Source organism: Neovison vison, chromosome 6 (genome assembly GCF_020171115.1).
Source record: "Neovison vison isolate M4711 chromosome 6, ASM_NN_V1, whole genome shotgun sequence".
NCBI lineage: Eukaryota > Metazoa > Chordata > Mammalia > Carnivora > Mustelidae > Neogale > Neogale vison.
The window spans coordinates 8,887,299-8,900,933 of record NC_058096.1 but is presented as its reverse complement, the minus strand read 5'-3'; the positions used below and the strand labels follow the sequence as shown (position 1 = coordinate 8,900,933).

Here is a 13,635-nt window from a genome sequence, read left to right as displayed (position 1 = left end):
GAATTAATACCTATTGTCCTGAAACTGTTTCAAAAAATAGAAATGGAAGGAAAACTTGCAAACTCATTTGATGAGGCCAGCATTACCTTGATTCCAAAACAAAGACCCCATTAAAAAGGAGAATTACAGACCAATATCCTTCATGAATATGGATGCAAAAATTCTCACCAAAGTACTAGCCAATAAGATCCAACAGTACCTTAAAAGGATTATTCATTATGACCAAGTGGAATTTCTTCCTGGGCTGAAAGTTTGGTTCAACATCCACAAATCAATCTATGTGATACAATACATTAATAAAAGAAAGAACAAGAACATATGATACTCTCAATAGATGCTTAAAAGCATTTGACAAAATACAACATCCCTTCTTGATCAAAACTCTTCACAGTGTAGGCATAGAGGGTACTTACCTCAGTGTCATCAAGCCATCTATGAAAAACCCACAGTGAGTATCACTTTTAGTGGGGAAAAATTGGGAGCTTTCCCCTAAGGTCAGGAACATGGCAGGGATGTCCACTATCACCACTGCTATTCAACATAGTACTAGAAGTCCTAGCCTCAGCAATCAGACAACAAAAAGAAATAAAAGTCATCTGAATTGGCAAAGAAGAAGTCAGACTCTCACTCTTTGCCAATGATATGATACTTTATATGGAAAACCCAAAAGACTCCACTTCAAAACTGCTAGAACTCATACAGGAATTCAGTAAAGTGTCAGGATATAAAATCAATGCACAGAAATCAGTTGTATTTCTATACACCAACAACAAAACAGAAGACAGAGAAATTAGGGAGTCGATCCCATTTACAATTGCACCCATAAGACACCTAGGAATAAACCTAACCAAAGAGAAAGATCTGTACTTTGAAAACTACGGGTTACTCATAAAAGATATTGAGGAAGATATAAAGAAATGGAAAAATGTTCCATGCTCATGGATTGGAAGTAAAAATATTGTGAAAATGTCTATGCTATCTAAAGCAGTCCACACATTTAACACAATCCCTATCAAAATACCATCAATTTTTTTCAAAGAAATGGAACAAATTTATAAATTTATATGGAACCAGAAAAGACCCCAAATAGCCAGAGGAATGTTGAAAAAGAAAACCAAAGTTGGCAACATCACAATTCCAGACTTCAAGCTCTATTACAAAGCTATAATCATCAACACAGTATGGTACTGGCACAAAAACTGACACAAAGATAATGGAACAGAATAGAGAGCCCAGAAATGGACCCTCAATTCTATGGTTTATTAATCTTCAACAAAGCAGGAAAGAATGTCCAATGGAAAAAAGACAGCCTCTTCAACAAATGGTGTTGAGAAAATTGGACAGCACATGCAGAAGAATGAAGCTGGACCATTTCCTTACACCACACACAAAAATGGGCTCAAATGGATGAAGAACCTCAATGTGAGAAAGGAATCCATCAAAATCCTTGAGGAGAACACAGGCAGCAACCTCTTCGACCTCAGCCACAGCAACTTCTTCTAGGAACATCGCCAAAGGCAAGGGAGGCAAGGGCAAAAATGAACTATTGGGATTTCATCAAGATCAAAAGCTTTTGCACAGCAAAGGAAACAGTTAACAAAACCAAAAGACAACTGACAGAATGGGAGAAGATATTTGCAAACAACATTTCAAATAAAGGGCTAGTATCCAAAATCTATAAAGAGCTTAGCAGGGGCGCCTGGGTGGCTCAGTGTGTTAAGCCGCTGCCTTCGGCTCAGGTCATGATCTCAGGGTCCTAGGATCGAGTCCCGCATCGGGCTCTCTGCTCAGCAGGGAGCCTGCTTCCCTTCATCTCTCTCTGCCTGCCTCTCTGCCTACTTGTGATCTCTCTCTGTCAAATAAATAAATAAAATCTTAAAAAAAAATAAAAATAAAAATTAAAGAGCTTAGCAAACTCAACACCCAAAGAACAAATAATCCAATCAGGAAATGGGCAGAAGACATGAACAGACATTTTGGCAAAGAAGACATCCAGATGGCCAACAGACATATGAAAAAATGTTCCACATCACTCAGCATCAGGGAAATACAAATCAAAACCACAATGAGATATCACCTCACACCAGTCAGAACGGCTAAAATTAACAAGTCAGGAAATGACAGATGATGGCGAGGATGTGGAGAAAGGGGAACCCTCCTACACTGTTGGTGGGAATGCAAGCTGGTGCAACCACTCTGGAAAACAATATGGAGGTTCCTCAAAAAGTTTAAAATAGAGTTACCCTACAACCCCGCAATTGCTCTACTGGGTATTTACCCTAATGATACAAATGTAGTGATCTGAAGGGGCACATGCTCCCAAGTGTTTATAGCAGCAATGTCCACAATAGCCAAACTACGGAAAGAACCTAGATGTCCATCAATAGATGAATGAATAAAGAAGATGTGGTATATATACACAAAGAAATACTATGAAGTCATCAATAGAAACAAAATATTGCCATTTGCAACAACATGGATGGAGCTAGAGGGTATCATGCTAAGTGAAATAAGACAATCGAAGAAAGACAATTATCATTTGATCTCTCTGATATGAGGAATTTGAGAGGCAGTACAGGGGGTCATGGGGGTTAGGGTGGGAATAAATGAAATAAGATGGGATCGAGTGGTCTCCCATCCAATACTAACAAGGCCCAACTATGCTTAGCATCCAAGGTCAGACAAGATCAGGTGCATTCTGGGAGGGGAGGGGGTGAGGGGGTTGGGTGAGCCTGGTGGTGGTATTATGGAGGGCACGTATTGCATGGAGCACTGGGTGTGGTGCATGAACAATGAATCTTGGAACACTGAAAAAATTAAAAGAAATTTAAAAAAAGAAATTTAAAATAGAGCTACCCTATGACCCTGCAATTGCACTACTGGGTATTCACCCCAAAGATACAGATGCAATGAAAAGAACTACAATCTGTACCCCAGTGTTCATAGCAGCAATGGCCACAGTTGCCAAACTGGAAAGATCCAATGTGCCCTTCAACAGATGAATGGATAAAGAAGATGTGGTCCATATATACAATGGAATATTATGCCTCCATCAGAAAGGATGAATACCCAACTTTTGTACCAACATGGATGGGTCTGGAGAAGATTAGGCTGAGTGAAATATGTCAAGCAGAGAAAGTCAATTATCATATGGTTTCGCTTACTTTTGGAGCATAAGGAATAACATGGAGGACATGGGGAGATGGAGAGGAGAAGGGAGTTGGAGGAAATTGGAGGGGGAGACGAACCATGAGAAGACTATGGACTCTGAGGAACTAGCTGAGGGTTTTGGTGGGGAGGGGAGTGGGAGGTTGGGTGAGCCTGGTGGTGGGTATTGTGGAGGGCATGTATTGTGTGGAGCACTGGGTGTGGTGCATAAACAATGAATCTTGGAACACTGAAAAAATTAAATTAAATTTTTTAAAAATTAAATTAAATTTTTAAAAAAGATGGAATCGGGAGGGAGAAAAACCATAAGAGACTCTTGATCTCATGAAACAAACTGAGGTTTGCTGGGAGTTGGGGGGGTAGGGATGGTGTGGCTGGGTCACAGACATTGGGAAGGGTATGTGCTATGGTGAGTGCTGTGAAATGTGTAAGACTGATGATTCACAGACCTGTTCCCCTGGGGCACAGAATACATTTTATGTTAATAAAAAGAAGTTTTTCACTTCAAGAGGGATGAAAACCTCCTCCCTGTTTATTATGCATTTAATTTTTTCTTTGCATTTCAGAATTGATACATGAGGAATATTAATGTCTAGGACAACACTGTGTATCTTCACCATAAATTTTCAAAAGTACTCTGAGGTGTCATAGGTCTTTTTCCCTTGATATACTATTTTTTTATTTGACAGAGAGAGAGACAGTGAGAGAAGGAACACAAGCAGGGGAGTAGGAAAGGGAGAAGCACTCTTCCCGCTGAACAGGGAGCCAGGGAGCCTGATACGGGGCTCCATCCCAGGACCCTTGGCTCATGACCTGAGCTGGAGGCAGATGCTTAATGACTGAGCCACCCAGGTGCCCCTCCTTGATATTTTAAAGCAACACCTAATAATATAAAATACTTTTTAACTGGGACCTTAAACTGAACTCAAAAAGTGGGCAGTTGAGGCAAATGAGATGTGTGACCATTAAATCAAAACATTCTGATCAATACCTTAGCCCATAGTGGCTTCATAAACATCCCCTTACACTCAGAGACCTTTGGAATCATGCAGAGGGAGAGCCTTGCCCACAGCCAAGTCTCACCACAGGACCAAATTCTCTATTTCTCCTTCTTGAATCTCTCCTAGGAACAGAAGGGGACCTGTAGCCTCAGAAGCACTTTCCCTATGCCAGAAATTTCACCACCCCTTGGAAGAACCCAACCATTTCCATTCTGCAGAAGAAGGACACATTCCCAAGACTATCTACTCCTTTTATTCCTTTTGAGGTTTTCCCAAAATGATTTTGGGTCAACTACCATGAATCTCTAGCCCCCTAGAACCCATCACCAACCACCTTTGCTTTTGGTGAGCATTTCATTGTAACCTGAACCACCTTTTGCCTCAGAGGAGGGATCCTAATAGGGTGGAGTCTAGGTGGGGCTCAGGGTGCAGCTACCGGAGGGACAGGCCTGGGATAGTGTTATTAGGAAATCTTCTAGGACATTTGGCCCCTCCTTCTATGGAGGGACTGAGGCGGAGCCTTGGGCATTAAAAGCCACAATGCTGAAGACTAGAACACATGTTTACTGGCATCTCTGACTGCGCTAGACCTCTGCACCACCAGCCCTCCGTGTACCCCACAGCACATTACCTCACCACAGAGGGTACTGCTTGCTCTCCTCACAGCCATGTCATCATCCCAGCGAGTGGCGCTGGTGACCGGGTCCAACAAGGGCCTCGGCTTCACCATCGTGCGTGACCTGTGCCGGCAGTTTTCGGGGGACGTGGTGCTCACGGCGCGGGACGAGGCGCGGGGCCGCGCGGCCGTGCAGCAGCTCCAGGCCGAGGGCTTGAATCCCCGCTTCCACCTGCTGGACATCGACGACCTGCAGAGCATCCGCGCCCTGCGCGACTTCGTGCGCAAGGAGTACGGGGGCCTGGACGTGCTGGTCAACAACGCGGGCATCATATTCAAGCGTAAGGACACAGGAACACTTAGGGCACCAACCTCCCTTAGGGGACCACCAAGGATGGGTTGGGGCTGGTGCCTGAACCAATCCTGTGGGGGGCCACAGCTCCAATAAGATCTAGAAGGGTCTCCCCACAGAAGGAGGTCACACTGGAGGCAGAGGGAGAGCAGAAGCCTCCGCGGGTTGCAAGTCTTTCCAACCAAAGCACCTTGGTTTAGCCATGAATCAATCTCAGGGACCTGACAGAGATTTTTGTATGTTTCATTTGGTTTGGATCACAGCCATTCAGTTAATGTTTTTCTTTGGTTGTTCTGTTGGGTTTTTAGTTTGTTTGTTTAAAGGTTTTTTTATTTATTCATTTGAGATAGAAAGAGAGAGACTACAAGCAGGGGAAGGGGCAGAGGGAAAGAGAGAAGCAAGACTCCCTGCTGAGCTGGGATTCAGACACGGGGCTCCAGCCCAGGACCTGGAAATCATGACCTGAACCAAAGGCAGACGCTTAACCATCTGAATGACCCATGTGCCCCCTCAGTTAATGTTTAACTTAAATTTAATAAATAACAAATTGGGAAAAGAGATACACAGAAATCCCACTGGGCACACTTCCCTTAGCCTCCTGGAATGATGCCAACTTAACCAAGCTACACAGCATTAACACAGCAGATACGACACACTGGGAAAATAGAGTTCAGTAACGCAGACATCAGTGAGAATTCACCAGATTGCATGTACAAAAAACAAATGTTACTGTCACTCATGGAATGTTCTCAGATGGCTATTATTTATTAATCTGTTCTCCTCTTCCCCTAACAGCTGGTGATCCCACACCCTTTCATATTCAAGCAGAAGCGACCATGAAAACAAACTTCTTTGGTACCCAAGATGTGTGCACAGAACTCCTGCCTCTAATGAAACCCCAAGGTAAGCCTGATGAGGGCCCCAAGCTATGGTGTTTCGGGAGTGATCTGGCCCCTGCCTCTCTGGCCTCATCTACAGATGCTGGCTCCTCTCCCTGCTCAGCCACACCCTGAACCTGATTACCAAGTCTCAACCTGGACAGTGTACCTCTGCCTCAGGACTCTTAAAGTCAGCAGTGTCCTCGGTCTCATTGGTCCTTCACAGCTGGCTCTGTCTTATCCTTCCAGTCGTTGTTCAAAACTCCTCAGAGAGACCTTTTACTCCCTCGGTGCCACTCACAGGAGAAGATCCCCGAGGATTCCTTTCTGAACACTTTCTTCTCCCTCTCCGTCTCTCCTAGGGATTTTATCCAGACTAGTGGACTCCACACTCTCTGAACTTCTCAGGTCCCGCTAATATGTGTCACCTACCTAAAACAATCCCAGAGTTCCAGACACACATAGTCCCCTTCCTGCCTCTCCTTCTCCTCAGGATGCCCCCTGCCCCTCCCCAAATCCCACCCTTCCAGCACCCATCCTGCACCGCCATCTAAACATCTACATTTCCAAAACACTTATCATTTCCCACACACAACCTGGTCACAAACCCCATCACACACTCAGCTGTCATTTCTGGATTATTTCAACCTTCCTAAGACACCCTGCTTCTTCAGTCTTTTCCTCTCTGAGCATTCTCTGTACTCTCTGAGGGCTCACTTACCCCCAAAAGACCTTCAGAAGCAAAGCCCAAGCCTGAGCATCACTTGTAGGCATCTCTGTCATCAGACCTGCCAAACTCCAGGCCCATCAACTCCCCTTCCCCTGGTTCAAAACAAACTGCCATAATTCCTTGGTTGTCAACTACTATAATACTTAACCCCATGAGAACGTGATAGGGGGAGGCACAGCCCTTTTACTATACTCATTAAGAGGGAAGCTGACACTTTCAGGAAGATTAATATTCTGGCTTGAATTAAAAACATGCAGGTACAGTTGACTCTCGCTTCTGCCCCCAAATCCTCTTCTGTTCTGGAAAGTTCTACTGCTTCGTCTAGCATTCACTGGCTTCACTGGCATCTCAAAGGGCAGCTCTCAGATGTCACCTGACCCCTTTACTCACCACAACACTTGAGTGGGATGGAGTTCTGTGGGCCACCACACATCCAACAGGTATTCCCTTAGAAGGCAAAAATGACTTCTGGCTGAGAAATTCTTCTCACCTACCGAGCAGTGTTGGTGCTTGCTGTGTGTTGGCCTAGGACCAGAATGAGGAGGGAGTGCTCTTCTGCATTTGCTAAGGCAGGCTCTAATCAAACAACTCTTCTTGCCTCGGGGAAACTGGACTTCATGGACAAGGAAATGCAAGCTACATTCTCAGTGTGAACGTAGGGTTTTCTTGCTTTTTGAAATAGGGGAGTTCTTCCATTATTTGGGAGGATGCCAGCCTCTGCAGCCATGTTACCAGGAATTTACCCTCTTTGGGGAAACTATCTGGGAGAAATCGTAGCTAGGATAACTGAAAGCAAATAAACACTGTCCCTTCTCACTCATACTTCACAACCTTAGACATGAAGGACAATCTTGAATGACTTCACCAGTTCTCTGTGTGCAGAACACATTCCGGAGCCTTAGAAGGACAAAATGAAAGAGAACTGTGAGCCTAAGTTTTGCTGAAATAATTGAGCCAAAAAGATAATAATAATAAGAGGTGCCCTTGGGGCGCCTGGGTGGCTCAGTGGGTTAAGCCACTGCCTTCGGCTCAGGTCATGATCTCAGGGTCCTGGGATCGAGTCCCGCATTGGGCTCTCTGCTCAGCAGGGAGCCTGCTTCCTCCTCTCTCTCTCTCTGCCAGCCTCTCTGCCTACTTGTGATCTCTCTCTGTCAAATAAATAAATAAAATCTTTAAAAAAAAAATAATAAGAGGTGCCCACCACCTTCTTGAATGCCACCACCAGGCAATCAGTGCCTAGGCCATGTACATCCAATCCCACATTCCATGGCTTTCCCATCCCATCCTCCAAATTCATACTCCTGAATTTGAAAGTAATTAACTGCTGTCTTCCCTTTTCTCTCTAAATTATAATATGCACTTATTTAAGACCATTTACTACTGTCTTTCTCTTTTCTCTTTAAATTATACTACACATTTATTTCAAAAAGATATTAACGTATACTCATGTCTAAGGAGTCAAGCAAATGTTTCAAATCTGAAAATTCTTGTTCATCAGATATTAGCTAAAGGACTAGGAAGAAATACAGACTTGTCAATGCTACACTTACAAAGGAAACCTTAAAGAAGAAGTTCTCAACCGTCATTTGAAAAGCTGCTTTGCTAAGTCTAGAACTCTGAAAAACCACTAGAGGAATTGGGTGGGGAAATTACAGTACTAAAGGTCTCTCTCTCTCTCTCTCTCTCACACACACACACACATATCTCACGCACCCACATGCCCTCACACACACTTATCACAAGGACAACAAGATGGCCCACACAGTTAGAGCACAGGTGTGTGCATTCTAGTTCAGAGTCCCTGAAATGACTCTTGAAAGCCATGAGAGTAGACTAGAAGACAAAATTGTTTGGATCAGAGTCTTTGATACGGAAGCTCCACATTTATTTCCGTTTTCTGCCCCACTGTTTCATGTCCTGAGCTATCAGTCCTGAAGGGTCTATAGTCTCACCCAGTTCTACGGAGAAGGCCCGGGTGGTCACTTTGCCCCCTTGGGGAATGTGGCAATTGGGTGGGACAGGCTAAGGGAAGAGGGACTGGTTCTAGCATCCACATCTAGGAATTCACCTACAACAACCTTTGACTCCCCATCAGGTTTCACTCATAACACAGGCCAATATTTTCACAGCTGATTCTAGACTTCCTGAGATAGACAATATGGAATAGAAAACAAGGCATCACTTCGTTACAGTCTACAGAAAGTTAATAGAGTTTTTCCATCTACTATCTCCACTACAGGTACATGAGAAAATGGTCCTGAGCCCCTGTGAGTAAAGGCAGCTGCCTTTCTGGTATACCAGTTACCCAGTGTGGGTCCCTCTGTCCCATCTTGTCTTATTTTTGCACTTTTGAATCATGAATATGTATTTTTCCTATTGTGAGACAGGCAGACAATATTTTTGAAAATAAATCTAGTGGTAAGTAATATATATCTGAGAAGAACTCACTAAAATTTTTTTACTTAAATTATAGTTAACATATACTGTAGTATTGGTTTGAGGAATAGAATTTAGTGATTCTTCACTCACATATAACACTCAGTGCTCATCCCAACAAGTGCCTTCCTTAATGCCCATCACCCATTTAGTCCATCCCCCAACCACCCCCCCATCAACCCTCAATTTGTTCTTTATACTTAAGAGTCTCTTATGCTTAGCCTCCTCTGTTTTTATCTTATTTTATTTTTCCTTTCCTTCCCCTACGTTCATCTGTTTGGGTTTTGTGTGTGTGTGTGTATGAGTGAAATCATATGACACTTGTCTTTCTCTGATTGACCAATTTGGCTTAACATAATACACGCTACTTCCAACCACGTTGTTACAAATGGCAAGATTTCATTCTTTTTGATGGCTGAGTAACATTGCTTTCTATATATATGTATACCACATCTTCTTTATCCATTCGTCAATTGATGGACATTTGGACTATTTCCATAATCTGGTTATTGTTAATAGTGCTGCTATAAACACTGGGGAGCGTGTGTCCCTAAGAATCAGCATTTTTGTATCCTTTGGATGAGCACATTTAGTAGTGCAATTGCTGAGTCATAGGGTAGTTCTATTTTTAACTTTTTGAGGAACCTCCGGACTGCTTTCCAGGGTGTCTGCACCAGTTTGCATTCCCACCAACAGTGCAAAAGTGTTCCCCACTCTCCCCATCCACACGAACATCTCTTCTTTCCTGAGTGGGCAATTTCAGCCATTCTGATGGGTGTGAAGTGGTATCTCATTATGATTTGGAGTTATATTTCCCTGATGATGAGTAATGTTGAGCATCTTTTCACATGTCTGTTAGCCATCTGGATGTCTTCTTCGGAAAAGCATCTATTCTTATCCTCTGCACATTTCTTATGGGCATATTTATTTTTGCCATGTTGAGTTTAAGACGTTCTTTTTTGATTTTAGATACTAACCCTTTATCAGATATGTCATTTGCAAATTTCTTCTCCCATTCCATTGGTCACCTTTACATTTTGTTGATTCTTTCCATCTCTCTGCAGAAAGTTTTTATCTTGATGAGGTCCCAATAGTTCATTTGTGCTTTGTTTCCCTTGCCTCTGGAGATGTGTCTAGTAAGAATTTGCTGTAGCTGAGGTTAAAGAGGTTGCTGCATGCTTTCTCCTCTAGGATTTGGATAGATTCCTGTCTTCATCCAGGTCCTCCATCCATTTTGAATTTATTTTTGTGTATAGTGTAAGAAAGTGTTCCAGTTTCATTCTTCCACATGTGGCTGTCCAGTTTTCTCAAAACCATTTGTTGAAGAGACTCCTTCATTTCCATAGGATATTCTTTCCCGGTTTGTTGAAGATTAGTTGACCATAGAGTTGAGGGTCCATTTCTGGGTTCTCTATTCTGTTCCAATGATCTATGTGTCTCTTTTTGTGCCAGTTCCATACTGTTGATGACTACAGCTTTATAATACAGCTTGAAGTCCAGAACTGTGATGCCTCCCACTTGGCTTTTCTTCTTCAACATTCCTTTGGCTATCTGGAGTCTTCTCTGGTTCCATTCAAATTTAGAATTGTTTGTTCTAGCTCTCTGAAAAATCTGGTGTTATTTTGATAGCAATTGCATTGAATATGTAGAGTACTTGAATAGTATAGACATTTTAACAATCTATGTTGTTCCAATCCATGAACATAAACTGTTTTTCTATTTCCTCTGTCTTCTTCAATTTCTTCCATAGTGTTCAATATTTTATAGCAGTACTCATTAAAACATTTGAAAAATAGGTTCCATGAACCTCACACTTAACATCTTGTAGGTGAAACAAAGGACTAGAGTAAAGGACCCCTTTCTTAAAGGTGTTCATCTTAGAAGACTGTTACATTAAGATAGTTTCTATCATTCATTTTCATTCTCTCTAAACACCACTTCATGAGAGTCAGAGTGCCAGTCATTCTCTCTTCCACTGAACTTTCCTGGCACTGCCAATCCTTAGTGAGAGGGAGCTTAGAGTTAAGTGACAATGACTGTCCTTCCTGGATATTTACATTAAAAAGGAGAGCTTTCTAATTTTCTTGAATCTCTTACTGTTGGTATGATCTCATAAACTTTCTCTTTTTTATTTTATTTATTTATTTGTCAGAGAGACCACAAGCAGAAGAATCAGGCTCCCCACTGAGCAAGAAGCACAATGTGGGACTTGATCTCAGGACCCTGGGATCATGACCTGAGCTAAAGGCAGACACTTAACCGAATGAGTCACCCAGGTGTCCCATCTCAACCTTTCTATAATGCTGAAAATACTCATTTAAACATAAAAATAGGAACACCTGGGTGGCTCAGTGGGACTAGTCACCAACTCTTAGTATCATCAGCTCAGGTCATGATCTCACGGTTGTGGAATTGAGTCCACATTTTGGTATTTATCACTTTCAGGTCAGTCTCTGCTCTGCAGAGACTCTTCTTGGATTCTCTCTCTCTGTCTTTCGTTGACCAACCCTACTCATTATTTCAGTGCTCTCTTGCTCACGCTCTCCCTAAAATAAATAAATAAATCTGTAAATAATTAAATAAATATATAAAAATAGTAAACCATTTACTTATACATGTCAATATGAGTTCATTGTTACAATTGCTAATGATATTCTCAAAGAAGAGTTAGTAAGAAGTATGTCATTGCTTTATACTTTTAACAGCTTTATTGAGATACAGTCCACGTATTGCACTCTTCACCCACCTCAGATATCCAACTCGGGATTTTAGTAATGGGCAGAGTTGTGGAACCATCACTGCTTCAAGACTAGCAGCACACTGTCATCAGCCCAGCCCATTCCCCTGCCCCAAGCAACCACAAATATATTTTCTGTCTGTGCATTTCCTTTTCGAATACATTCATTTACAGAATCATATAGAATGGTCTTTTGTGACTGCCCTCTTTATTTCAGATAATGTTCTCAAGGTTTACCTATGCTAGCATGGACTTCATTTCTTTTTATACCATCTCCTTAACATGTCACTTTCCACTGCCCCTTTCCATGACCATATTTCCAGGCACTCTGTCACTGCTCCCAAGATATGTAATCCCAAACCTAGAGAAAAAAGCTGGCAACTCAGTCCACCGAGGTGATTTGTTTTTACCTGGCCACCCCAGAGTGACAGCCTCCCTAACCCAATGCAGTCTGCTCACCTTCAAATGCCATCAGTAAACTGATCAGCCATTTCTTGGTTAATAGACACTTGTTAATAGAGGACTATACAAGTGACCACAAGATCTTCAGGCGGTCCAAGGAGAACCTATAAGGAAAAGCGGTTCTATATAACTTCAGAGAGTGCCTCCTTACACTCTGCTTAGCATGTTCCTATACAAGACATGATCTTTTCTTTATGGAACATCTGGGCACTGCCCAGTCCCAGGAGGTCATTTTCTGACATCCTCTGAGACATTATGGGTAAAACAATGTCCTTCATTGTCCTGTATCATGTCCTTCATTTACAGAGGCAGTCTTCATTAACACTCATAGCAAACTGGTAATTGGCTCCCAAATGAACAAAATACTAGCAATTTTGGTATTTATCACTCTCAGGCATGCCATTCTTCCTGACTCTTTGTGTTATATTTTAGGCAGGGTGGTGAATATATCTAGCATAATGAGCTTCGTAGCCCTTAAATATTGCAGTCCAGAACTTCAGCAGAAGTTTATGAGTGAGACCATCACAGAAGAGGAGCTGGGGGTGCTCATGAACAAGTTTGTGGAAGACGTAAAGAACGGGGTGCACAAGGAGGAGGGTTGGCCTGATACACAACAAGTCCTATATGGAGTGTCCAAAATGGGCATCGTGGTCCTCTCCAGAATCCATGCCAGGAAACTGAGTGAGCAGAGGAAAGGAGACAAGATACTCCTGAATGCCTGCTGCCCTGGGTGGGTGAGAACAGACATGGGTGGACCGAAAGCCATCAAAAGCCCAGAAGAAGGAGCAGAGATCCCTGTCTACTTGGCCCTTTTGCCCTCAGATGCTGAGAAACCTCAGGGAGAGATTCTTATAGAGAAGAAAGTTGAAAAATGGGGAATCCTCTCTCAGTTCCCTTCATGGATCCCAATTTGATATCTGCCATGATTTGACCAGAACAACTCTTACACCATCAACAATAGCCTTACCAAAAAAAAAAAAAAAATCACCATCTCTATCGGGTACTCACACTGAATTGGCTACTAATTCTGTAAAGTCTTCTGAGATTTATTCTGTGATATAAAAGAAAAAGTATGACTCTGGGAAACAAACTGAGGGTTTCAGAGGGGAAGGGGAGTGGGGATGGGGTAGCCAGTGATGGATATTAAGAAGGGCACGTGTTGCAGAAAAATGAAATTGGACCATTTCCTTACACCACACACAAAAATAGATTCAAAATGGATTAAGGACCTCAATGTGAGAAAGGAATCCATCAA

General features: G+C 42.6%; 2 protein-coding genes across 2 annotated transcripts in view; one reads left to right on the top strand and one right to left on the bottom strand.

The window, feature by feature from the left end:
• Positions 1-7,768, bottom strand: part of SETD4 (SET domain containing 4) — a 92,872-nt gene extending 85,104 nt beyond the window's left edge. The window contains exon 1 of the mRNA XM_044250954.1: positions 7,136-7,768. The gene's annotated coding sequence lies outside the window, so the exon portion shown is untranslated. The remainder of the gene's footprint in view (positions 1-7,135) is intronic.
• On the top strand, positions 4,730-13,399 carry LOC122908309 (carbonyl reductase [NADPH] 1-like). The gene is made up of 3 exons (XM_044250965.1): positions 4,730-5,126; positions 5,933-6,040; positions 12,813-13,399. Exons 1-3 carry the CDS (start codon positions 4,838-4,840, stop codon positions 13,292-13,294), a joined length of 879 nt encoding a protein of 292 aa, XP_044106900.1. The 5' UTR covers positions 4,730-4,837; the 3' UTR covers positions 13,295-13,399.
• Positions 13,400-13,635: the final 236 nt, after the last annotated feature.